Genomic DNA, 26397 nt, shown 5'->3' on the forward strand with positions numbered 1-26397 from the left:
TTGGAGTCACCACTAGTAGGAGCTGTCCACTGCTGAATACTTCTATTCATTAGAAGTTCTCTTATTCATCACAAAGAGTGCTTATAGCAAACAGTAAAACGTAAACATGAGTTCACAATTATAACCATAGCAGAAGTTTGGTTTAATGCTGACCATATATTATACAATTTTCTTGTTAACCACTTAAGACCCGGACCTTTAGGCAGGTAAAGGACCTGGCCAGTTTTTGCGATTCTGCCCTGCTTTGCTTTAACTGACAATTGCGCGGTCGTGCGAAGTGGCTCCCAAACAAAATTGACGTCCTTTTTTTCCCACAAATAGAGCTTTCTTCTGGTGGTATTTGATCACCTCTGCGGTTTTTATTTTTTTGCGCTATAAACAAAAATAGAGCAACAATTTTGAAAAAAATGCAATATTTTTAACTTTTTGCTATAATAAATATCCCCCAAAAATATATAATTTTTTTTCCCTCAGTTCAGGCCGATACGTATTCTACCTATTTTTGGTAAAAAAAATTGCAATAAGCGTTTATTGATTGGTTTGCGCAAAATGTATAGCGTTTACAAAATAGGGGATAGTTTTATTGCATTTTTATATTGTTTTTTTTTTACTACTAATGGAGGCGATCAGCGATTTTTTTCGTGACTGCGACATTATTGCGGGCACATCGGACAATTTGACACATTTTTGGGACCATTGTAATTTTCACTGCAAAAAATGCATTAAAAATGCATTGTTTACTGTGAAAATGCCAATTGCAGTTTGGGAGTTAACCACTAGGGGGCGCTGAAGGGGTTAAGTGTGACCTCATCTGTGTTTCTAACTGTAGGGGGACGGGGCTGGACGTGTGACATCATTGATCGTGTTTCCCTATAACAGGGAACACACGATCAATGACAGCGCCACAGTGAAGAACGGGGAAGCTGTGTTTACACACAGCTCTCCCCGTTCTTCAGCTCCGGGGACCGATCGCGGGACTCCAGCGGCGATCGGGTTCGTGGGTCCCGCCGCCACGGTCACGGAGCTTCGGACCGGGTCACGGGCGCGCGCCCGCGACCCAGGGTTGGGCACTTAAAGAGGACGTACATGTACGTGTGTTGTGCCCAGCCGTGCCATTCTGCCGACGTATATCTGCAGGAGGCGGTCCTTAAGTGGTTAAATTTCCTTTCGATTTACCTTCAACTATGTAGTGCAAGGGCCTGTCTGATTGCACATGAATTGAAAATGTTTAGGTTTGACCTCATGTTGGTTTTGGTAAATCTAAAGCAGTGGCAGCTGCTCCACAAGGGGCGCAGGTGCGCTGCCCCCCTAATCCTCTAATCTACATGTTGGGCGCTGGACGCATGGATTTTAATGGGGATTTTTTAAATTTATTTTAGAAACACCTGAGGCTCTAATTGGCTTAAAAAATAGTTTGCTCAGGAGGGGCGCAGAGCACAGCGCCCTGAGCACATCCACTTGTGTGACATTTGGGAATTAAAGTGGAGTTCTGCCAAAAAATTTTTTTTTTTTAAAAGTCAGCAGCTACAAATACTGCAGCTGCTGACTTTTAAAATTAGGACACTTACCTGTCCTGGGCGCCCGCAATGTCAGCACTCGAAGCCGATCTGTCCCTCGGCTCTCGGGTGGAGGCGCCGCTATCTTCGGTAAGCGAATCAGGAAGTGAAGCCTTGAGGCTTCACTTCCTGGTTCCTGGTTCCCTACTGTGCTTGTGCTAGTTGCTCTGTGCGATCTCACTGTTCCCTGCTGTCTTCTGGGACATGTGTGTCTCCCAGAAGACAGCGTAGGGGGCAGAAGGGGCCAGTCATGGCGTAGATCGCCGCGGATCCTGCGGCGATCTATGCCCGGAAGTGGGAGAAAATACCTGGATTACACAGGTATCTGCCCCTAATCCTAAAAGCAGAAGTTCCATTTTTCCATTATTCGCTAATGTCTTCATGCTTCTCCTCCCAGCCAATTATAAAGTTGGTGCTAAGACCCGATTGGCCCAGGAGTCTTAGGTCTCCCGGGCCAATCGGGTCTCAGGACCCACTTCCTGTTCGGCTGGGATGAGAATGAATTGCCGTGGCTCTTCTCTCAGCAAGCTGGAGCAAGGAAAAGCGAGTGGAAGGGCAGCAACAGCCGCTTCGAGGACCCCTACTCCAGATCCAGAACCACCTTGTCATCGGAAGGTAAGGCCTCGGATCGCCGCCTTCCCGTCCGACCCGCCTGGGGAGTGGGGGTTGTTTGATGTACCCCCAAAAAAAATATTGAGCACCAGCCGCCACTGATCCAAAGGAAAATGCTGCAATAAGATTGTATAATGTGTGGCCAGCCTTAGGGTAATACCATTTAATAGATATTAGCACAATTGTTTCTGGCCTCTTCTTTAGGAAAGGTGACATAACAATAGGGTTGCCACCTCATCCCTTTAAACCTGAACACATAATCATTACACAGGTTCTGAGGCTAATTTAATGCAGCTAGGGCACCAAGTGAGTTTAAATACCACCTTAATCAGTCACTGTCTAATTAATATGTGTATGGGTTTAAATGTATGAGGTAGCAACTCAAAACTGCACGTGTTTGTAGGGCATCTGTTGCGCCCTATTCACTTAAAGCGGTGGTTCACCCTAAAAAACAAGTTTCTACCATGAAATCCAGCATACTCGCGTAAGCTACAGTATGCCTTTATTTTTATTTTTTTGCGCTGTACTCACAGTTTAATCCCGTAGTTAAGTTTCAGACTCCCCGCGGGGAATGGGCGTTCCTATGCAGAGGGGAACATGATTGACGGCCGGCTATGGCGCATCACGCTTCCCGAAAATAGCCGGAGTAGGACTCGGCTCTTCACGGCGCTATACGGCGCCTGCGCACAGACTAGGAGCTGATTGCGCAGGCGCCGTGAAGAGCCAAGTCCTATTTCGGCTATTTTCGGGAAGCGTGATGCAGCATCATGTTCCCCTCTGCATAGGAACGCCCAGTCTGAAACTTAACTACGAGATTAAACTGTGAGTACGGCGCAAAAAAATAAAATAAAGGCATACTGTAGCTCGCGCTAGTATGCTGGATGGCATGGTAGAATTTTTTTTTTTTTTTTAGGGTGAACCCCCACATTAAATGGGTCAATTTCGGCAGCAGTACTGCCTGCCAAATTCAACAGTTGCAAGGCATCATGGTCACAGTATGTGTACATTCCCATCCAGCTGCCTTTGCAGCTTAAGAGGGGTGGTTGGGGGTAGGGTTGTCCAGATACCGATACCAGTATCGGTATCGGGACCGATACCGAGTATTTGCGCTAGTACTCGTACTCGCGCAAATACTCCCGATACCGAAATAGAATACTTTTTTTTTTTTTTGTGACATCGAACACAAATTGGATGGCACCATTGGATGGCACTGATAGGTGGCACTGGCATTGATTGAATGGCACTCATAAATGGATGGCACTGATAGGTGGCACTGGAAATTGATTAGGTGGCACTGATGAGATGCACTAATAAGCTGCCTCCCTGCACTGATGCACTAATGGGCACTGATCTGCACTGATAGGTGGCACTGGCTAGCTGCACTTTTGGGCACTGGCACCGATGAGCTGCACTGACAGTGATCACTCTTTCAATGATACTGTATGTAGTTTTCCAGTACCGTATGCTAAAAAACAGCCCCACACCATGATGTACCAGTTCTTCATAATTCTAAAGAAAATATCTTTGGTCTGTATTGTGGTTTGAAAACGGTCACATGACATTAAAAAAAAGTATCGGTATTCGGTATCGGCGACTACTTGAAAAAAAGTATCGGTACTTGTACTCGGTCCTAAAAAAGTGGTATCGGGACAACCCTAGTTGGGGGGCAGTAGAAATGTGGCTCAATCGCCTGTTTTTACCACCTGTAAACACAGCCCTAAGAAATCTGCAGAAAAAGAGGCCTGCATGCTTTGAAAGCTTGTTACGTATTCTATTTAGGAAATAAACAGTATCACCCTAAATCCAAACTTTTACTTCAGTTGATGGCCTTGATAAGGGTGTATCAGTGTGAGTGCCCTGTGTGAGGGCAGTCTTTACCCACACAGGGATGCACAGGTGTTCTGTGCATTCCCAATGCTGCCAACTGGGATATAGCAGCTGCACAGACACACAGTCATTGCTCCCAATGTAAGATCATGTGACTACACGGCTCCAAACACATAAACACAGCCCTCCATGGGAATATGGTTATGTACACCCTTTGTGAACAAGGCCTTACACCAGGCTGTCGGCAACCTACAGCCCGCGGGCCGCCGCTAAATGTCCTGCATGTCAGTGCACATGATGAATTCACGCGCACCCGCCCGCAGACATTTTATCCCCTCTTCACGCCTGCAGCTGTAGTAGGCATCACCTCGATACTGTTTTTTAGAGCCAGCGGCTGCCTTTTTGTGGGATAACAACCAATGCAGCCAAGAAGCTGCTCGGCTGTTATCCCAAGGACCGGAAGGGGACATCCCCCGCCTTCCACTGCTCTCCCAGGCTTTCCTGTCCCCCCCAGGAGGCCAGAGCGACCAGCCGGCAAACATCCGCCGGATGGCTAGAGAACAAAGCCGGAATCGCCTTCGATCGGGCCCCAGACCTGTCGAAAAGAACAATGTAAAAAATAAAATAAAAAAAGGTGCGGTTGGCTGTGTAATGTAAAGGGAGCCAGAGGTGTGGGGGGTGTAATGTTATCTTCATTTATTAGGAGGTGAATGCGGCCCTCAATGCATTCACATAGATTGACCCTTAAGTGGAAAAAGGTTGCTGACCCCTGCCTTACACAGTACAATTTTGTAACCATAATATACAAAAAAATCTTATTTCAATGAGTCCATGTACTATAGAGTATAGAGTATATTCTGTAGATGATAATTGCTGTGTACATCTATGGAGGAGGGTAGGGCTAAACATTATCTCCAGCTAAACATCTTGTAAAAACAGTTCCCTGAAACGGAAGACACAGCCCCCTCCCTGGTGGTGCCTGTCTGATATTGTTCTTCCATTCCAATGCTACAGCCTCTGCAAGAACCTGTGTCATTGTCATCAGTCTGACAGTTTGAGATGCTTCTGAGATCATTCAGATTTCATTTAACGTGTTACTAAACCAACAACAGTACAAATCAGTCCGTATATGCAGTAAAGCATGCCTGTTATACTCACTGTGGAACCTAAGGGGTTTAATCCTCCGCATTGTGTAAAAAGGGTGTTCGATCTTGTCTTCTCTGATCCTCCCCTTCTTCCACTGTCCCCAACTAATCTCCTGATAGTGCAGAGCCTTGGGGGTACTCTGCACATGCTCAGTTTGATGTGTATTTCTAGAGAGTTAGGGCCAGATTCACAGAGGAAATACGCTGGAGTATCTGCTGATACTCCGGCGTATTTTCAAATTTGCCGCGTCGTATCTTTATTTGTAATTCACAAAAAAGATACGACAGCTTTTGGCTAAGATCCGACAGGCGTACGGCTTCGTACGCCTTCGGATCTTAGGTGTAATTTCGCGGCGGCCGCTGGGTGGAGTTTGCGTCGTTTTCCAGCGTCGGGTATGCAAATTAGCTGATTACGGCGATCCACGAAGATACGCGCGTTCGTCGCAATCTCTTACGTCGTCGCTAGTCGTTTTTTTCCGTCGCAAAGTTCGGCCTGCTTTTTCATGGCTTATCTTTAGAACAGCCATGTTAAAGTATGGCCGTCGTTCCCGCCTCGAATTTCAAATTTTTTTTTTTTTTGCGTAAGACGTCCGGGAATACAAAACGGCGTAACGCATGTCGTCGTTCAAACAATACGCTGGGGCGCCGTAATTTCCCGCAAAGCACGTCGGGAAATTTCCTAACGGAGCATGCGCAGAACGTTCGGCGCGGGAGCACGCCTAATTTAAATGGTACACGCCCCATTTGAATTAGGCGGGCTTGCGCCGGACGGCTTTACGTTACACCGACATAAGTTTACACGCAAGTGCTTGGTGAATCAGGCACTTGCGCTGAAAACCTGCGGCGGTGTAACGTAAAGACGATACGTTACGCCGCCGCGATTCTTCATGAATCTGGCCCTTAGCTTCTGTTTTTTGGGAGAAGGGGGTACATGTCATCAGCACTGGGCCAATCAGCACTATCCAGACAGAGGGTCAAGCAGGGCCATCTTACTGAGCGGGCACAGCCCAGGGGCCCCACCGCCTGGGGCCCAATCAGGGCCAGACATGTCAAGTAGCGATTGACCCCGCCCCCCGCGTGGCTTCGGCTCTCTGCTCTGATGTTTTTCCTGTAATCTGCGCTCTCTGCGCTGATATCATGACGCAGGCATGTACTGGCTATCGGGATGTTTTTTAATGCAAAATTCGGCAGCAGCAGGAGCATGGCAGCAAACAGCGGGGATTCAGGAAAGTGGCCAGCAAGGACGGAAGTTGGATGTAAAAGCCGAGTAGGGAAAACAGGTCCACCCCCTCCCTGACCACCGAAGAGACTAACAAGAGCGGGTGGGGCCTCCCCCAGCGCTCCCAGAACTTGGATTCCTCCTTCCTCCTCTCTAATCCAGGAACCTTTCCTTCCGGAGGACAGGCTGGCTGAGAGCCCGGAAGAAAGAAACAGCGGAGGCAGCCAAGGAGCCACTGGAAGGAGCAGAGCAGCGAGAGCACCCTGGGATCTAGAAGGAGACTCGGCGCTGCCACTGCTGGCCATCAGTTACCCGGCATCCTGTACATACATGCCAGCACACTGAGAGGGGGGGGGGGTGAGCAGAGAAGGGACAGTGCTGTGTGGTCTGTCTCAGCCCCCCCCCCTTAGTCTTTCTGCCCCCTCTGTCTCTCAGCCCCCCTCTGTTTCTCAGACCCCTCCTCTGTCTCTCAGACCCTCCCCTCTGTCTCTCTACACCCTCTGTCTCTCTACCCCCTCTGTCTCTCTACCCCCTCTGTCTCTCAGTCCCCTCCTCTGTCTCTCAGACCCCCCTCCTCTGTCTCTCTGCTCCCTCTGTCTCTCAGACCCCCCTCCTCTGTCTCTCAGACCCCCCTCCTCTGTCTCTCAGACCCCCCTCCTCTGTCTCTTAGAACCCCCCTCTGTTTCTCCATCCCCACTATTTCTCAGACCCCCTCTCTGTCTTTCAGACCCCTCCTCTGTCTCTCAGAGCCCCCCCTCTGTTTCTCAGTCCCCTCCCCTCTGTCTCTCAGACCCCTCCCCTCTGTCTCAGACCCCTCCCCTCTGTCTCTCAGACCCCTCCCCTCAGTCTCTCAGACCCCTCCCTGCGGTGATCTATGTCCGAAGTGGGAGCAAATACCTGGATTACATCCTCCCCCCTGAAAGGTGCCAAATATGACACCGGAGGGGGGGATGATTCCAAAAAGTGGAAGTTACATTTTTGGGTGGAACTCCACTTTAAGTGGATTTTGCATCTCCCTAGATCTGTATCAAAACCCATAATAAAAATAAAATCAATAAAAAAGGTAACATTGAAGCATCTGGTACGTGAATTTTTCAGCGAAATTTTGATGTTGCTAGCAAAACCCCCCAGTACTGCTTATTGTGGGAATGGCTAAGTAATCTACAAAATTGTCTTTGTTTTCTACAAATGACAATCATCACATAATTGCTTGTAAATAAAATAAACAGAAAACATACAAAGTAGCATAGTATAAAAATGTTTAATAAAAGATTACAAAAAACATTACAAAAAGAGCAAAAATGTGGATGCATATAAAAATACAGAGTGAACAGAAACATATTTGTACCACAGGATATAAATAATACACACATTTAAGATATACTGGTAAGCATAGTTTTTAAAGCGGAGTTCCACCCTAAAAATTATCTTTCTATTAACCGCTTGCCTTTAATGTAAAAAAAAACAAAAAAAAAAACATTTTTTATTACTCACTTCTATCTGGCTGTTACTAGGCAGATTTCTTAATCTGCCTAGTTCCTGGTCCTAGGTGGTTCAACTTCCTGTCCTAAGACCCAATTTCCTCCTTGGAAATGATGACTATCATTTCCCAGGAGTCTCTGGGCATTACTGTGCCTAAAAATCGCCCAGCACGCACCTCTCCCTGAAAACCAGGAAGAAAAAGGAACTGGGCTTCACATGCCCACACATATGATGGATACGTCCACAAAATGAGCTGGAGGATATAAGGCAAGTGTTTGCAATGATTTCTGGAACGATTGGGGAGCTATTAATATGTTTTAGGGACTATTTAATGTGATTAATTTTAGCTTGAAAAAAAAAAAAAGATTTAATCTTTAAAGTGGAGATTCACCCGGAAATAAAAATTTTTAACATTAGATTGATGCTCATTTTGTCAAGGGGAATCGGCTAGTTTTTTTTTAAATCGAAGCAGTACTTACTGTTTTAGAGAGCGATCTTCTCCGCCGCTTCCGGGTATGGGCTACGGGACTGGGCGTTCCTATTTTGATTGACAGTCTTCCGACAGGCTTCCGAAGGTCGCATCCATCGCGTCACGATTTTCCGAAAGTAGCCGCAGGTCAGTGAGCAGGCGCAGTATAGAGCCGCACTGACGTTCGGCTTCTTTCGGCTACTCGTGACGCGATGGATGCGACCGTCGGAAGCCTGTCGGAAGACTGTCAATCAAAGTAGGAACGCCCAGTCCCGAAGACCATACCCGAAAGCGGCGGAGAAGATCGCTCTCTAAAACAGTAAGTACTGCTTCGATTTTAAAACAACTAGCCGATTCCCCTTGACAAAATGAGCATCAATCTAAGGGTACATTTTTTTTATGGGTGACGTCCCGCTTTAAGCTCTGGAGCAACCGCACTTGCAGAGTACAACTGCACTTGCAAATTGCACAGTCTATTTGCCTTTAGTAAATCCACCCCAGTGACACATTGGACATTATTCTGTATAAGCCAAGACATCACTGACCCCATACCCACTGTTCATTCCATGCACTTTAGGGGTAATAGACAAAAAAGTAGAGCGTCAATGGGGGTTATTTACTAAAGGCAAATCAACTTTGCACTACAAATGCAAAGTGCACTTGAAATTGCACTGAAAGTGCACTTGGAAGTGCAGTCGCTGTAGATCCGATAGGGAAATTCAAGGAAAATAAAAAACAGCATTTTAGCTTGCACATGATTGGATGATAAAATCAGCAGAGCTTCCCCTCATTTCAGATCTACCCCTCAGATTTACAGCGACTGCACTTCCAAGTGCACTTTGCACTTGTAGTTTGCACTTGTAGTGCAAAGTGGATTTGTCTTTCGTAAATAACCCTCAATGTGTGGTAGACAAGAATTAATGACATCGCAGGCCACGGCTATAAAAAAAAAAAAAAATACGTTTTTAGCGAGATCATTTTTAAATATATTCTTTTAGTTCACTTCTCCTCTGGGCTGTTTAAACCACAAAACAGGGTTATACCTATACTAAGGCTTTCTGCATCCAGATGCCTGGGGCTGCAGAACAGACCATTTGGAGGTATTTACCTACCCAGAAGCCACAGGTGCTATGTATAGGTGCCCAAAGAAATCAATCAGCCATGACTAAGCACTGACGCCAGTGCGAAACGTTGGCCATACTGATTTTTGTGGGTTTGCAGTGACTGTATGCACAGTTGAAAATAAAGACATCTCTTTTAAAGAAAATTTAGGAGTGCGGCTGTCCAGCTTTTGTTCTTTTGTTTTTTGCCCATAGAAATCAATGGCTGTACTTGTGTAAGCAAACACATATAGATATACGCTCATTGCAGCCATTGGTTTTTATGGGGGGCTGAAAGCAGCATCTGTGGCACCGGGCCAAGGTAATACACCCAAATGTTATGTTCTACAGCCCAGGCACTCATTTGCATAAGGCCTACTTTAAGGGCTCATTTACACTTCTGATTGGGGGGGCGGCATAACCCAGAGGATGATCTGCATTGTCACCATCCTTCAATTGCTCCCCCTTTTGCTGCAGAGGCAGCAGTCGGGGTGTATGCATGCATGCTGCTCTGCTTTGCAGCCACTGCAGGAGTTTTACCCCCTGTTGCACTGAGCAGGCTACACAAACTGCCAAGTGCAACTGCCCCACAAACACACACAATGCACATGTTTGCGGTGTAGGGTGACCACATTCCCAGACGGCCATTCAGGGACCCCCTTCCCAAAAATCAGCTTGTGCTGTAATGAATCACAGCACAGCTGGGGCAGCGGATGCATGCTCTACCCAGAAGAACTGATCACGCCCCCAAAAAAGGCAGCCGCATCGCCACTTTACTCATTGACAGCACCAGTTTTACCTTGTTCCAACACTGGCTTTACACTGCCTTGCTGTGATTAGACACAAGAGGTGGGATTTATGATTTCTCCAATCACAAGCAGGGGGTGAGGATTGTGCCTCTCCAGACATTCCTGGCCAGGACAAGTGCTGTCAGTGAGTAAAGCGGCAATGTGGTGGCCTTTTTTGGGGGCAACAGATAGAGGGTAGGGGGGGTGGCTGTGTCTGCTTCATTCCGGGACACTGTTTTGTCCTGGAATGAAGGTACCCGGGACCTGGGACAGACCTGCAAAATGCGGGACTGTCCCGAGCAATCCGGGACACGTGGCCACCATGGGCGTCCGCTCCATAGGGCAAGGGGGGGCAATTGACCCCCCCTGGAGAATTGAGAAGATGTTGAAAAGTTTTGCGGCCACGGGCTGCCTGAGCGGTCCCGGGTTGGATGTCACACAGGCACAGCGAGCAGAGTGAAGCTGCCTCCCCTCCAGTGTTTATGTATATACAGGGGGAGGGAACCTGCTGTGCCTGTGCCGCACTGATGGCTGATCTGAGGTACTAAATGGGATGGGGGAGGGGGGTTTGTGCTGAATGGAGGGGTCTGTACAGAATAGGGGGTCTGTGCTGAAGGGGGGTCCATCTGTGCTGAATGGAGGGGTCTGTGCTGAAGGTGGGGTTCATCTGTGCTGAAGGGGGGTCTGTACATTCTCTAGGCTATAGTTATATGGGCATGGAGTGAAGCTGAATTATCTCAAGAGCTATTTCACACTGCCAGTTGGCCGCGTTATCGGTAAAGCGGCGCTTTACCATCATTTTAGCTGCGCTATTCGGTCGCTAGCGGGGCGCTTTTAACCCCCGCTATCGTTTGAAGAAAGCGTTAAATGCGACTGTGTATCGCCGCTGCCGAAGCGCCCCTCCCTGAAAAAATTTCAGCGGACGCCCTTGGTGGCCACCCTATTGCGGTGTCCTTGCCTGGTATTTAGGGGGTTAAAGCAGGCAGTGAGAAAGCGATACAGCACCTCCTCAATGCCTGTATAAAGGTCTCTGAAGAGCAACCTCAACACAAATCACACTACAGGGCAAAGCAGGTATAAACAAGGCCTAAAAGTCAACTATAATGGTTTTAGTTGAATATATTATAACACTAAACTATAATGTTTTTGGGTCAGTTTATTATAACACTAAAATAAGATGGTTTTGGGTCAGTTTAATTATTTTTAAACTGATGTTTTATATCTTTATTCTTTCTCGTTATATAAAATCTCAGTTTTACAAATAAACATTTAATACTGAGTGCGCCTATGGCATACCATTTACGGAGCACAACTCTTCTAATGTAATAGCACAGTGAAAATTGCCTCCAGAAAAGACAGGTAAATATGCAAAGTGAGTTTAAAATTCTACCTTCTAGCTGGAAATGAAAATACAAAATATTGGTTTGCAATATTTTATATTTAAATGATTAAAAAAATAAAAAAAATATATATATTTTTAAAATTCTGACCACAATAAATAAAAAAATGTATATATAAAGCCACTATATACCGTATTTCCCTTAAAAACACTTTACCAAATAAGGCCACACATATCCTAAACCTAAAACAGAAGCAGATAATATACAAACTAATATGCTATTAAAAACTTATATATTTCACAGTGTAGAAAAGCTGAGTTCACAGTGTCATATTTTTTTTTTTTTACCTTTACAAACCCTTTAAATGTGTTTAATTTATGTTAAGCTCATTCTTGCTAAAGCTGCCCATAGACGGTTCAAATCGTGGCCGGTTCAGCTGGAACTGGTGAGATTCGAGCCATGTATGGGCAGGCTGAATATACCCAACTGATTGATCGATCAACTTGGGTACAACCAGCTTTCCAGATTTTACATGTGATTATTGCTAGCGGCTGTCATAGGCACTAGCAAGAATCATTGTGTTCTCCCGGCAAGAACAGCTCCACCCGCTGGGAGAACTTGCTCTGTCTATGGCTGGCCTAAGTCATGTGTAAGTGTAAAGCTGGTCATAGATGGTGCAATTGCCCCATCAACACAGTCAGTGTTGATGGGGGAATGCCTCCCATGGAGCTATGGTGTTCTACCGGCAGGGGGGAGCCATTACCGCTGGGAGAAAATACAGCAATTATTGCTAGGGGCTATAGCCTCTGGCAATAGTCACATGAAAAGTCTGAAAGGCTGGTGTACCCCAAGTTGATTGATCGATCAACTTGGGTACAATCAGTTTGCCCATACATGGTTTGAATCTCAGCCGGTCCCTGCTGAACCGGATGAGATTTGAACTGTCTATGGCCAGCTTAAGAGGAACATTGTGAGATACTCCCTCCAATTGGGTTTGCAGCCACCTAAGGTGCTCACACTTACATTCTCTACATACAATGTAGGGGTAGTAGCCCTGTATTATACATAATGATGCTGAGGAACCCCCAGAACATTGGAGGGCGTAGAGATAACACTGGAGATGGGTAAGGTAAGAAATGCAGCCTTCTCATCTCACCCTAGATTACACAGGCATTTAACCCTTGGTGTACACATGGATGGGTGCAGTGATTCACTGCAAGAACCTTTTTGATTCTTTCAGTCTAGAGTTGGGCTTTAACTATACATTTAAGTACCACAAACTGGACTTACCGTCCAGTACTTTTTGGTATCTATCTGGCATGGAGGTCAGTACTAGCGGCAGCACTAGCTTGTTTAGTCAGACTAATGAAAGATGCTTTGTGATTGGTTGTTATGGATTCGTGAAAAATTACCTGTACTCTGCACTGTGTTAATAAATAATGCTAAGTGAGTTCTTAAAATATTAGATAAAATACAACCTACTGACATTTTTATTATAAACAAATGACAGCTGACGCTACTGTATGTTGGTAACCTTCCAAGAAGGTACTCAGTTTCCATGACATCCTTTGTTAGAAATCTGCCCTTTGGGAGCATGCATGCACAAATGCCTTTTGTGTCTCTCTTTTTTCTATTTTTTTTTTTAACTACAAAATAGGATCAGGCATATTTACTATATTTATTGGCGTATAACACTCACTTTTTTACTCTGAAAATAGAGGGTAAACTGTGCCTGCGTGCTATACACAGGGAGCTGTGGAAAGTTTTATTCCTGAAACTTCCCTCTTAAAGATAGGGTGCGTGTTATACGCCTGTGCGTGTTATACGCCGATAAATACGGTATCTATTTATGCTCATAGGAAAAGTCAGTAAACACTCTGAATAAACACCCAACATAGCCCAACATTTTTCTTTTTTTTTCTTTAAGGCCCTGTACACACGATCAGTCCATCCGATGAAAACGGACTGAAGGCTGATGGTCTGATGTGCCTACACACCATCAGTTCAAAATCCGATCAAGTCCAACGCGGTGACGTAAAACACAACAACGTGCTGAAAAAAATGAAGTTCAATGCTTCCAAGCATTGTGTCGACTTGATTCTGAGCATACGCGGGTTTTGAACCGATGCTTTTGCGTACTAACCATCGGTTTCGACCGATCGGTCAGGCGTCCATCAGTCCGATTTTAAAGCAAGTTCTAAAACTTTGGACTGAAGGACAAAAGTCTGATGGGCCATACACACGGTAGGTTTGGACTGATGAAACTGAACTTCAGTCCGTTTTCATCGGTTTGGACTGATCGTGTGTACAAGGCCTGATGAATAAGTATCTGCAGAAGGTACCTACATGAGTGGATGTGTTCTAAAATATACGTATATTGCAGCATCAAAACTACACCGCAGCACACGTAGGCCATACTGCTTCTAGGTGCATTAATGGGGGAGAAGAGACTGAGGAAATGCTTCCTCATGGCTGCAGCAGACTAAGATTATATTAAGCTAGGCATATTCAGTTGTCTGGAGCTTAAAAAACTGCAAGAACGTAAAAGTAAAACAAAAATATGTTAAATTGATATTTGAAGAGTTTTTTAATGCAAACTTACTAAAAGCCCAACTCCAGGCTCAAAAACCTACCATTGCAGTGGGGGGCATCCACATTCATACTTATGATTTTTTATAATTTCACATTGTATATTATATTGGTACATGGCTTGTAGCCATTATATCTGACCACCCACGCCAATGCTGCTCTTCTATCTGCTCCCATCCACGAGTGTATATTTGAACACAGGATTAGAGAAGAACAGCTGTGGCTCCCATTTCTTGAAGGGCTATGTACTGGCAGAGGCAAATGTATTGATAATAGAAAAAATGATGAGGCAGATTGCAGGAATTCCAGAGGGGTGAATCCTTGTGGAGTTGTTTGTTACTCTTGATTGGAAGTGACGCTTCACAAAATCCTAAACAACTATTTCCTCATACCTCCATGAGATAGCGAACGTTCCATAATTATGGATCTCTGTAGGTAAAAGAAATCAAAGAATAAAACGTTCCTGATACAATATAATCGAATGCGTATGTTTTGAAAGGGACCATATAAATTAAAAATAGCAGGAAATACCAGAAATTAACAGAAATATTTAATTTCAAGAAACAGATTTAAAATGCCGCAAAATCATATTGATAGCCTTGTGACCTAAACACCTAAATAACTGTTATCATGTAAAAAATGATATTCTGTATGGGGTTCATACTTTTTTAATAGTATTTTTATAAAGATTCCTTTTTTATTTCACATGCTAATATAGGGCCAGATTCACAAAGGACTTACGACGGCGTATCTCCACGTACGCCGTCGTAAGTCCGAATGTGCACCGTCGTATCTTTGCGACTGATTCATAGAATCAGATACGCCTCACTGTTGCCAAGATACGAGCGGCGTAAGTCTCCTACGCCGTCGTATCTTGGGGTGCATATTTGCGCTGCCCGCTAGAGGCGCTTCTGTATATTTCCGTGTCGAATATGCAAATGAGGTAGATACGCCGATTCAGAAACGTACTTGAGCCCGTCGGATTTAGCTATGCCGTTTACATAAGGCGTCGGTCCGGCGTAACTTTACCCCTCATAAAGCAGGGGTAAGTCATGTTAGGTATGGACTTCGGAAACGTCGGAACGTTCGTTAGGCGCGTCATTTACGCGGGGTCACGATTAATTTCCATACAACACGCCCCCTACCAGCCTACTTCGAATTACGCGGGCTTACGCCGGCCCATTTACGCTATGCTGCCGCAACTTACAGAGCAAGTGCTTTGTGAATACTGCACTTGCCTGTCTAAGTTGCGGCTGCGTAGCGTAAATAGGATACGCTACGCCCGCACAAAGATACGCCCAGATACGTGAATCTGGCCCATAATGTATATATTTTTCTATACCCAAACATGCAGAGCGACGGAAGGCGGCGGGAGGCGAATGTCCCTTCCTGCTCCTCCAGTATAACAGCCGAGCGGCTTTTAGCCGCATCAGTTGTTATCCCTGGAAAGCTGACCGCCCGCTCTAAAAAACGGTACCAGGAGGTGCAGCTCCAGGCATCATCCCGTTATAACCCCCTAAAGCTGAGGCCGCATATATGCGTACGCTCAGCGCCAAGGGGTTAAAATTGCATCAATGGTTTATACTTTGGCATATATCACTCTTCCTTACTCTTTAGTATTGTGAAGGGAAACAGGCCTTATCTTGTAATGTGCATTTTATTAGTACCCATGTACACAATGAAATGGGTGCATTCTGCTTTAACTAGGCTTGTCCTAAAAATAGGAACTGGAATTACATATTCAGATAAGTTCAGTGGTGCAAATAAAATACCATTCGATCAACAAAAGTGCTTTAATTGCATACTAGGCTCAAATCCCCATCCTTTTCGCTAAGGTCCAGATACATCAAGCTGAAATGTCACATAAACTGTGCTAAAGTGGCTTTTCAAGTATTATGATCACATGAAAATATTGTATGAGATGTCACTTTTGCACACCTTAAGGCCTCATTCCCATGGGTGTACTGATCAATACACCCATCTGAGGGGCAGTCTTCACCCACGCGGAATGTACAGGTGTTCAGAAACTGCATTTCTGATCAATGCATTGTATTGTCAATATTCCCATCGCACACGTTCCTAGACATAGGCTCATCAGTAGCGTGTGCTGTAGCAAATCCCAGCTGGAAATTGGGTTTATCACAAATCAGCGCACATACTTGCCAGCACATCATGGATCGTCAAATATGGTCCAAAGCTTTTACTGCAGAAAAATTACACCACAAAAGACCAAGTGCAACGTTTCGGAGCCACGCAGGACCCCTTCGTCAGGCATCACATGCCTGATGAAGGGGTCCTGCGCAGCTCCGAGAACTTAGGGGGTTATCCTCAAAAGAGATACTCCGACTTAACTGCTGTTCAGTCTGTGTGTAACTTTGGAAACGATCCTCAAAAGGCTTTTTCCAAAGTTAGACAGAAGATCCGGCATGTGTAATTGAATTACACTGCCTAATCTTAGGATGCAGTACCGCATCCGCCGCTGGGGGCATTTCGAGTCGAAATGCCGTTGCTAGTATGCAAATTAGCACTTAAGGCGATCCACAAAGCTTTCTAGCTTCCTTTTTGCGCCGTAAGTGTTATTTTGCAAGTGTAAAATTAGGGCTCGTTCTACAAAGTGTAAACTAGTCACACCTTGTAAAAGCCCATTCCAGCGCCGGCATTTGGTATGCTTTCCCGAGGGAGAACTCCACGGCAATTTGTAAAAAACAAAACCGGCATGGGTTCCCCCCCAGGAGCATACCAGGCCCTTAGGTCTGGTATGGGTTGTAAGGGGACCCCCCCTACGCCGAAAAATCGACGTAGGGGTCCCCCTACAATCCATACCAGACCCGTATCCAAAGCACGCTACCCGGCCGGCCAGGAATGGGAGTGGGGACGAGCGAGCGTCCCCCCCCCCTCCTGAGCCGTGCCAGGCCGCATGCCCTCAACATGGGGGGGTTGGGTGCTCTGGGGCAGGGGGGCGCACTGCGGGCCCCCCCACCCCAGAGCACCCTGTCCCCATGTTGATGAGGACAGGACCTCTTCCCGACAACCCTTGCCATTGGTTGTCGGGGTATGCGGGCGGGGGCTTATCGGAATCTGGGAGTCCCCTTTAATAAGGGGGCCCCCAGATACCGGCCCCCCACCCTAAGTGAATGGATATGGGGTATACACTCCGCGATGCGCTTGCAGGTCTGTGCAGCCACCAGCCTGTTATTGATCTGAACAACATTCCTGTATGCAGCTGCATGGAACACTCATGCATTCTGTGTGGGTGAAGACAGCCCTTCATATGGGTGTAGGATCTGTACACCCAAATGAATGAGGCCATAATCATATATTTAAAATTACTGTATTTTTGCAGTGTTTACCTGTTAAACAATATTAACAAATATTAACACACACCAATAAGATTATTTGTATCAAGCTGATCTTTTTACACCTAAAAACAGCTAAAAATAATTGAAAAGACTGTACATTCCTTTATTCATAGCTTGATAAAGCAGACTCCCAAGTTCTTAAGGGAAAAGTGTAGATTACTTACTTTGTCTCTGTAGGAGTGTCCCAGATCAGTTCTCAGCATAGTCAGATCCTCCATGCTTCCTCCATGATATGGTCTGTTATCCGCCCGCAGTTCTCTGACTCTTCCCTGCAGGTTCCTCAATATCTTTAAAGCACTGAAATCATGCTGCGATGCGTTTCCATTAAGGGAAGGTGTAGAAGCTGAGCGCAAATGCGAGTTCTCCCTTCTTTCCTGTTGTGATAAAAGTATTAACAATTCTGCCTCTTAGTTTGCTGGTATACTGTCAAGCCGTTTTATATAAATTTTCTAGGACAAATGCCGTCAGCAGTTTTCAATATTATCTGTGCTGTATAGCTTGCAATGTGCAAGCAATTAGGGGACAGTATTTTGTAAAGGATAGGTTCACCTTTTGCAACATGTTATATGTTACACCCATATTCAGGTAGTAACATGTTACATATGCACTGGTCCTCGCTCTCCCCCGATCTCCCGTCCTGACAGCTAGTGGGGGATCTTCTCCCCTGGCTAGTTGTCACAATTTAAAAAAAGACGTGGCCAGGTGGGTTTTCCCCCCGCGCGTCATCCGTTTCCAGTGTTCTGTGAATAGGAAAACGATAAGGTCTGGCAGCGCTTTTAGTTCTCAATGAGTTACCACGGTGCTGTGGTAGTTCATTTAGCTTCTTGTCTCAAGTGTAACTGCTTGCTCATATCGGAGGTACCAGGTAAACAGATACAAATACAGTCTTCAGGACTGTGGCATTACACACACGATCTGCTGATCATGGGTGCAATGCTTTACCGGTCCCTAACAAATAGAATAATAAATACATATTTTTTTACCTGCAAAAAAATGTCATTTTTTGTAAAGGCGAACTTACCCTTTAAAGCGAATTGACATAAGGTACCACTCAAGCCTTGAGATAGTCCTTGTGAGGACAGACACCTAAACATCACAACTAAAAATGAAGACCTGCCAGCACAATACAGACAGGATTATTTATAATAAACATAACTCCGCAGTCCCTTCTTAACATTAAACAGTATGGGAAAGCTTTTAAGAACCAAAAAGGTAAGCATCAATTTTTTTATATTTTTCAGGTTATGCCATGTGAATGAGAACATAATATAAAGTAGGTATTATCCTAATTTGGCTGAAAAAGTGGTAATGCATTTTAAATAGACATACAGTATTCTCCACTATATAACAATACCAACATGACAAACTAAGAAAAAAAAAATGCATTTACCAGTGACAGCCTGCGAATGGCTGAGCCAGCTCTCTCTGGATTCCTGTGACCCTCTGATGCTTTGCTTCTGGACAAACTTCTGCACCAAGTAATCAAAAAATCGTAATTAACCATTTATTCAATCTTAAAAAATACAATAACTGGCCAGTACTGTGCTTCAACTTATGATATTTAAATAATTCCATGCTTGCATTCTCAGCACAGAGTCCTGTGCTGTGACCGGTGGCTCTCGCACGCATGAGCGGGAGTGACGTTGTGCGGCTCTGGACAGTCACAGAAGGAAGATGGGCGAAGATGGATGCAACCTGCAGCAGGGACAATGAGGGCTTTGTTTGCAGGTAAGTGTCACGCAATGAGTTTACTTTCTCTTTAAGTGAAATGTAAGAATTGTCAGTTTTCATGATACGCTCCACAAGCCATGTAGGTGATGTTTGTTTAAAAGCGCCTAACAGGAAGGATGTTAAGGCTAGGAACAGTTCAATAGCATGCAAGTCCCATCATGTATGCAAAGTTCTTTTGTTGCCAAGACAAAACCAACTTTACTATTCTTGTTATATAATCCATAATAAATAGTCCACCCCTTTAGCTCCGCCCACCCATTTAAAAATTAAAAGTCAGCAGCTACACATACTGTAGCTGCTGACTTTTAACATTAGGACACTTACCTGTCCTGGAGTCCAGCGATGTCGGCACCACAGCCATTGCTGGTAGGGGAACCTGGCAGTGTAGCATTGTGGCTTTACGGCTGGGCCCCTACTGCGCTCTCTCTCACTGGTCTGGCAGAAGGGTAAGGAGGAGGGAGGACGAGCTGCTAACGTACTTTGCCACAGCCCGGTTTCTCGGGACACCTGTAAAAACAGGCACCTGCCCCCCCCTCGAAAGGTGCCAAATGTGGCACCTGAAGGGGTTTGGGCTGAGTGTAACAAGATGTCTGCTGATACTTATTGATGCCGAGTGCAGAGTGTACCAAGATGGGCGATGCAGCATAGCATTTCCTCATGTCATTTATTGCTGCATTTCAGAGCCTGCCCATAAGTGCCAGCCACCTGTCAGTGCCATCAGTGCCGCCTATCAGTGCCATCTAACAGTGCCAGCCACCTATCAGTGCCCATAACTGCCGCCCATCAGTGCCATCCACCTGTCAGTGCCATAAGTGCCGCCTATCAGTGCCAGCCATCTTTCAGTGCCCATAAGTGCCGCCTATCAGTGCCAGCCATCTGTCAGTGCCCATAAGTGCCACCTATCAGTGCCACTTGTCAGTGCAGCCCATCAGTGCCAGCCACCTGTCAGTGCCACCTATCAGCGCCCATCAGTCAAACTGTCACATGGCATTAAAAAAAAGTATTGGTAATCGGTATCAGCGAGTACATGAAAAAAAGTATCGGTACTTGTACTTGGTCCTAAAAAAGTGGTATCGGGACAACCCTACTATCCTGCATACACAACAGGATTTGAAAGGAAATCTATCCAAAGTCAGGGGAAATAAACTCTTCACAGACACGATTGAATCAGGTGTCCTCATTGGGGTTATAAGCCCCCAACTACAGCATATTCCTATTGTATTCAGACCATTGTGACCAGAGCATTTGCTGTATGTACTGTATATCTGCCAGTCTTGTATTGGTTTCCCATAATTGTAATAGTTTGTATTTACAGCATTTCTAAATAGTAAAAGCACATTGATACACTACAAAGAAGTCTAAGCTCCCTTGCTTACACTGTAAAGAACATTAATAGAAGAAAAGCAAAAAAAACACTGTTTATATAATTACCTGGAAGCCCACCTCTACATGTTTCTATGCAAAGACTTATTCAGGGGCACCAAGGAAGTCTTTGCAATGAAACACGTAGGACATACCCACGAGGAACCTCATTTCGTCAGGTCTCGTTTGGTGGATGGATTGAGCTGGCTGGACGATTGAATACTGGAAGTGAGCTTGTTTTAGCCAGCAATGGCCATGCTGTATTTCAGACCTTTGCTGCAGGGCTTTATACCTTATGAGATACACATGGTCCCTATTGAACATTTTGAATGTGAGTTTGCCATACTTCCCAACTTTCTGAGATGGGAATGGGGGACACCTATTAGCAAAGGTATATTGGCATATGATACCCCCCTTCAAGCAGAATTGTACAAAACATGATTGGTTAAACCCACAAGTGCTTTTCTTTACCACTACTATTCCTTTATATTGGCTTTTGGAATTTACAAATTCAGCAATTTAGAAATTGAATGAAAGGTTTAGCGCTGTAAAACACTTTTTGATAGAAGGACAAATGAGGAGGAAAGAGGGACAGAGGAACTTGGTTCCAAATCAGGGACAGTCCTTCAAAATCAGGGACAGTTGGGAGTTATGAGTTTGCTGTTTTAAATTGCTTGTTTTGATCAAAGTTTATGCATTGTGGAAATACCCAGATGTTGGAGTCGAATCCCTAAATGTTGCATTTGCAGTTCTGAGTTTGAGAACACCACAATACATTTTTTATTAGACTTTTGACCATTTTCTAAAAAAAGGTCAAAAAGCTCTGCACTTTCACATTCCTTTTTAAATATAAAGATTTTGTTAGCACTGTATATTGTTTCAGTTTATGTGTAGAACCTTCCTAGCTAGGCTGCTAGGTTTTGGTTAGGTACATTTTAGTTCCTGGCTCTCCTGTAATCTGCAGAGTGTGTGCTTGATTTATGCTGCTCAGGGTTCTGCAGGCTTCAAGTGTGACTGCTTTCTCCAGTTTTCTGGGGATTTCCAGAACATAATAGGTGGGAGAATCAAATTAGCAGCATGAATATTTTTGCAGCTCCAGCCAATCCCTGGAGAGGTGTGTCCAGATGGTGGTTGGGGAGTGCATAAATACCATGGAAACCCAGAGAGCTGGGTTCTTTTTCCCGGTGGAGACCGGGTTAAAAAGCTGTTTTACAGGGAAGAGTGTTCTCATATTCCTAAGTAAACTTTTTGGAAAATCCACAGCTTCCTGAATCCCAAACAAGTTAATCTGCAATAAACTTTTGAAAAGGTTCTGCGAGAGGTCCCCAGGGGTTTCCGCAGCAATCTACCCATCAGTTACAGGCAGTTGACGAGTAGATTGCATCCCCTCTGCTGACTCACACACATCTACACAAGCAAGCATCTCTGCTTGTGTAGCTGTGAAGCGCTGCTCCCTGTTGCCCCCTCCTCCCCTCCTGTCCATCCTGTAAGGTGCTCTGATTCCTTGTGCCCTAATCCCGTAAGGTGCTTAAATCCCATGTGCCCTGGCCCCATGTAAAGTACAGTTGTGCTCATAAGTTTACATACCCTTGCAGAATTTATGATTTCTTGGCCATTTTTCAGAGTATATGAATGATAACACAAAAAGTTTTCTTTCACTCATAGTCAGTGTTTGGCTGAAGCCATTTATTATCAATCAACTGTGTTTACTCAAAGGGGTTTCAATGTCTATTAAAGGTAACCATCCTCACCTGTGATCTGTTCGCTTGTAATTAGTGTGTGTGTGTGTGTATAAAAGGTCAATGAGTTTCTGACAGATCATTGCATCTTTCATTAAGTGCTGCACTGACGTTTCTGGATTCTGAGTCATGGGGAAAGCAAAAGAATTGTCAAAGGATCTGTGGGAAAATGTAGTTGAACTGTATAAAACAGGAAAGGGATATAAAAATATATCCAAGGAATTGAGAATTCCAATCAGCAGTGTTCAAACTTTAATCAAGAAGTGGAAATTAAAAACTAAAATTTCAGCCACAACTGCCAGGAAAATAGTTTGGGATGCAAAGAAAACCCCACAAATAACTTCAGATGAAATACAGGACTCTCTGAAAACACGTGGTGTGGCTGTTTCAAGATGCACAATAAGGAGGCACCTGAAGAAAGATGGGCTGCATGGTTGAGTCGTCAGAATAAAGCCATTACTACTCAAATACCACAAAGTATCCCTCTTACAATACGCCAAACAGCACAGAGACCAGCCTCAAATTTTCTGGCACAAAGTAATTTCGAGTGATAAGACCAACATTTAACTTTTTGTCCACAACCATAAATGCTACATTTTAAGAGGACTCAACAAGGCCTATGATGAAATGTACGGAGGTGGATCGCTGATGTTTTGCGGATGTGTGAGCTACAAAGGCACAGGAAATTTGGTCAAAATTGATAGCAAAATGAATGCAGTATGTTATCAAAAAAAACTGGAGGAACATTTTCATTCATTAGCCAGGAAGCTGCGCATGGGACGTACTTGGACATTCCAACATGACAATGATCCAAAACACAAGGCCAAGTTGACCTCTCATTGGCTACAGCAGATTAAAGTGAGGGTTCTGGAGTGGCCAGTCTCCTGACCTCAATATCATTGAGCCACTCTGGAGAGATCTCATATGTGCAGTTCATGCAAGACAGCCAAAGAATTTACAGGAACTGGAGGCTTTTTGCCAAGAGGAATGGGCATCTTTACCATCTGAGACGATAAAAAGCCTCATCCACAAATACCACAAAAGACTTCAAGCTGTCATTGATGTTAAAGAGAACAATACACGGTATTAAGAACTGGAGTATGGAGTGAAAGAAAAGTTTTTGTGTTTTCTGAAAATTGACTAAGAAATCATAAATTCTGCCAGGGTGTGTAAACTTATGAGCACAAATCTACATTCTGTGGATTTCCACAATGCATATACTTTTATTAAAACCAGAAATTTAAAACAGCAAGCTCACATTTAAAATGTTCAGTAGGGACCATGTTTGACTGGTGCTGCACTAAATGGAGAAGAACCTGGGACACAAAATAGCGGCCCCTGCGCAGGTAGCGCTACATACAGTATGTATGATATTGTCATAGTCTGAAGTGCTGTTTGTGTATTTAGGCTTAATAATGTATTGTTATTTTGAAAAATTGCTCCCAAGGGCAATTGGGCAGCTAGAAAAATTTGGACTGAATATAATATATATATATATATATATATATATATATATATATATATATATATATAAAAAACATGAATTAAAAGCGACATGAGCTCTGGTATGCATGGTATCCAAACTTGAGATGTCAATTTTACAAATGCAGATAACAAAAAAGAGTTTCTTAACACTAAATGCTATTGCTCAGAGAGGCGCTCCAACGCGTTTTGCGATGCCATTTTAGTCACAGCTTTCCCCTTTGAGGCCTTCATGAGGGAATTCTTTATTTTGACACGGCCGCCTCCCTGTGCCATAATTTTGCCCACAAATTGGTCAGCTAGATCCCGGGTACTAGTTTCACCCCGAGGATATGTCAAAATACTTGTGGGTTTTGGTTAAATACCGTCTCTCCTCCCGAACGTTATGGAGCTCTAGCACTGCATTACCACACCGCTAGACTCCACGCATGCACCCTAGTCACATATTTTTCATTACGCAGTCTACTGTAGGGCCTAAACACCCTTGAAAAACATTACAAAGATACATAGTAATGAGCCAATCTTGTTTACTGTGCAGCTGCTTTAATACTCCTTATCAGCCTCAAGGCTATGAATTATGTTAGTGAAACTAAGATGAAAAATATGGCAATGATGATTTGAGTAAGATAAGTATGTTATTTATGGAAACCATAAAATTGGATCCACAAGGACATTTTTCACATATGTTAATTTCTGTTAATTTTTGTATCAAAATACAAGGAAACAGCTATACAACAGCCCTCCTTGCCAAGTAAACACAGTTAAAATTAAAAGATACTTACCTTAGACCCTCTGGTCCGCTCACCCAGTCACCAATAATAAACCTCTGATTAAGCTCTAGGGGCTTTGCCAACAGGTGGGGACTGTCTACAGCCAGCTACACACAATACATTTACCAGTGGGATTTCCATTAAGTGCAGCCTCATTCTTACATTTTTGCTGTACAAATTGAGCTAGGGGAGCTCCTGTGACATTCACCCAGAGCAGTGGACTTCCCAATAGGCTGTTTTGGGAGCTTGGAATGGTGCAGTTTTAATTTTGGCATGTCCCTTTTGCTAGTTTCAAACAGATCAGAGTGGCTGCCATGGTTGCTTTTTTTTGTCACCAAGTAGATCATACAGAATCACTGTAGGACTCTGAAAAACCTGAGGATTCCAAACAGCGCTAGAAAAAGGTCATCCAGTGCTCAAGGCGAAGACATCAAATTGCGAACGCCGACCCCCCGCACCACCCCTCTTCCCCAGGAATGAGTAGGGTGTGGTGTGGGGTTACAAACATGGGCAGCACACTGTACCAAAACATGTGTAACATATGGGTTTAATAGCAGTATACATTCTATCCTGCAGTATATTATGACACAGAGAAATGTTTTGGTATTTGTGAGAAAAATGCCCCTGTGGTGGTGGTGGTGTTAATGGAAGAAAAAACTGTCCCTGCATCAGTGGTGTCACTAAAGCAAAACAATGTTCCTGTGTCAGTGGTGTCACTGGAAGGAAAAATTACCCTATCTTGGTGGTTTCACTGGAAGGAAAAATGTCCCTGCTTTGGTGGTGATACTGTAAGAAAAATGTCCCTACATTGGTGTTGTCACTGGAAAAATGTCCCTGCTTTGGTGGTGTCACTAGAAGGGAAAATATGCCTGCATTGGTGGTGTGACACTTATGCCCCGTACACACGATCGGACCTTTGTCCGACCAAATTCACATCTGAATTTCAATGGAATTCCATCGTAGGAAAAGAGAACATGTTCTCTATGTAAACTCTGATGGAATTCATCGGAATTTCCGATGGAATTACTCCAATGGGGCATACACACGGTCGGAATTTCCGATGGAAAAAGCCAGTGGGACTTTTTCCCATCGGAAATTCCGATCATGTGTACAGGGCATAAGGAAAACATTTCTACTGAATTGATGGTGTCAATGGAGGGAAAATGTCATTGCTTCAGTGGTTTCACTGGAAAGAATTTTTTTGCTGCATCGGTGGTGTCACTGGAAGGAAAAACATCCCTGCATCAGTTATGTCACTGGAAGGATGCATCTGTAGTGTCTTTAGAATTTTTTTTTCCCTGCATCTGTAGTGTCAATAAAAAAAAAAAATGCATCGGTCATATCAATGGAAGAAAAAATACCTCTGTGTCATTGGTGTCACTGGAAAAAAAATGTCTCTGCGTGGTATCAGTGGAAGTAAAATTTCCCTGCATCGGAGGTGACACTGGAAGGAAAAATGTCACTGCATAAGCGAGGCCAGTCCAAGAAGATCTGATTATGAAGGAGGGGATCTGGGAGGGTGGGGACACTGTGGTGTGCATTTAATTGAAGGGCAATGTGTGGCTCTGAGGGAGGAAGGGTGTACCCTCGGTGTACTTACAATTCAGACCTCCTCATCACAACACCTGCCCAGGAATAAAGGCAGCTTCTTCTTCTCGGGTCATGTATTATGACAGAATGGGAGACAGAAAAAATAGGATTTTTTGTACTCACCGTAAAATCATTTTCTCTGACGTCCATGGTCGGGCACAGCTCCTTAAATCTTGACAAGTGGGTTATTCCCTGTTTACAGGAGAGGACTAGGCAGAAACATGTTAGATAATTAAA

At 44.4% G+C, this 26397-nt stretch overlaps 1 protein-coding gene across 2 annotated transcripts in view; it reads right to left on the minus strand.

Annotated features, from left to right (window-relative positions):
• Window positions 1-13788: 13788 nt before the first annotated feature.
• Window positions 13789-26397, minus strand: part of LOC120932662 (trichohyalin-like) — a 165472-nt gene continuing 152863 nt past the window's right edge. For both annotated transcript variants that reach the window (XM_040345205.1, XM_040345214.1), the window contains 3 exons: window positions 18877-18955; window positions 17651-17860; window positions 13789-14556 (listed from right to left, as the gene is read on the minus strand). In XM_040345205.1, coding sequence (XP_040201139.1) covers window positions 14506-14556; window positions 17651-17860; window positions 18877-18955 — 340 coding nt within the window. In that variant the 3' untranslated portion in view covers window positions 13789-14505. The remainder of the gene's footprint in view (window positions 14557-17650; window positions 17861-18876; window positions 18956-26397) is intronic.

The sequence above is a fragment of the Rana temporaria genome, chromosome 1 (genome assembly GCF_905171775.1).
Source record: "Rana temporaria chromosome 1, aRanTem1.1, whole genome shotgun sequence".
Classification (NCBI taxonomy): Eukaryota; Metazoa; Chordata; class Amphibia; order Anura; family Ranidae; genus Rana; species Rana temporaria.